At 63.4% G+C, this 927-nt stretch overlaps 1 protein-coding gene across 1 annotated transcript in view; it reads right to left on the minus strand.

The window, feature by feature from the left end:
* Positions 1-756, minus strand: part of MYOZ3 (myozenin 3) — a 4408-nt gene extending 3652 nt beyond the window's left edge. Inside the window, exons 1-2 of the mRNA XM_010020050.1 lie at positions 726-756; positions 128-363 (exon numbers count right to left, since the gene is read on the minus strand). Coding sequence (XP_010018352.1) covers positions 128-363; positions 726-756 — 267 coding nt within the window. The remainder of the gene's footprint in view (positions 1-127; positions 364-725) is intronic.
* Between the last annotated feature and the right edge of the window lie 171 nt (positions 757-927).

Consider the following 927-nt stretch of genomic DNA (forward strand, 5'->3'; position numbering starts at 1 on the left):
GCGTGCACGGAGGGATTGGTGCCATCCCCTTGGATTTGGTGCGTGCTAAACCTTGCCCATCTCCATGCCCAGCCCACCAAGCCACCTCTCCTCTCCCTTCATCTCAGTGTAGCTGCATGGCTGAGACACCCTTGGCCCCACCAGGAATCGCTTCCTGGCTGGGAAAGGGCTGTCCCGGTTGGATCCAGGGGATGAGCCGCAGACCCACCTCCCTGTGGCTGCTGAGGTTCTCAAAGGTGAAGCGCTGCATCCGCCGCTGGCGCTGCTGGAAGAGCTGGGACCCGCGGTTGTTGGGCAGGGAGAGCTCCTCGATCATCAGGACCTGTGCTGTGCTCACCTTCTTGCCCAGGTCCAGCCGGGGCTCTGGGGGGGGGCCAGGGGAGAGAACAGCCACAGATGAGGCTGCTGCAGGGCTGGGGACCCCTGTGCCCGGTGCAAGGACAGCGTGTACCCTCATTGGGGTCCCTGTCACTGTGCCTGCACCAGGAGCTGTGCCAGGGACCAGCGTGGGGAGTTGTCAGGGAGTTAGCTCAGCTCCAGAGGCTCCCCCCCTGTGCATGGACCCCTCCAGCCTTCAACATGCAATTGCTGCCCCTTGGGGCTGTAGTGAAAGAGGAGACCAAAGCACAGAGACCCTGTGGGTCCTCAAGCAGAGCTGGGTCTGGCCCCTGGGCAGGGAGGGCAGCACAGTCCTGGGACTGGCAACACCCCCAGCACCCCCTTACCATCCTCAGGACCCGGTCTCATGATGGCCATCACTTGCTGCTGCGCTCCTGGGGCAGCTCTGTGCGAGGGGGACAGATCCTGCCTGTCTGGAAGAGAGAACCAGCCCCGTGTGACACCAAGCACTGGCGACGTGTCAGCCCCAGGCATGCCATGGGGAGAGGTCAGGCTCGGCTGAGCATCTCTCCTCAACAGCATCATCCC

The sequence above is a fragment of the Nestor notabilis genome, unplaced genomic scaffold (genome assembly GCF_000696875.1).
Source record: "Nestor notabilis isolate BGI_N333 unplaced genomic scaffold, ASM69687v1 scaffold18218, whole genome shotgun sequence".
Taxonomy (NCBI): domain Eukaryota; kingdom Metazoa; phylum Chordata; class Aves; order Psittaciformes; family Psittacidae; genus Nestor; species Nestor notabilis.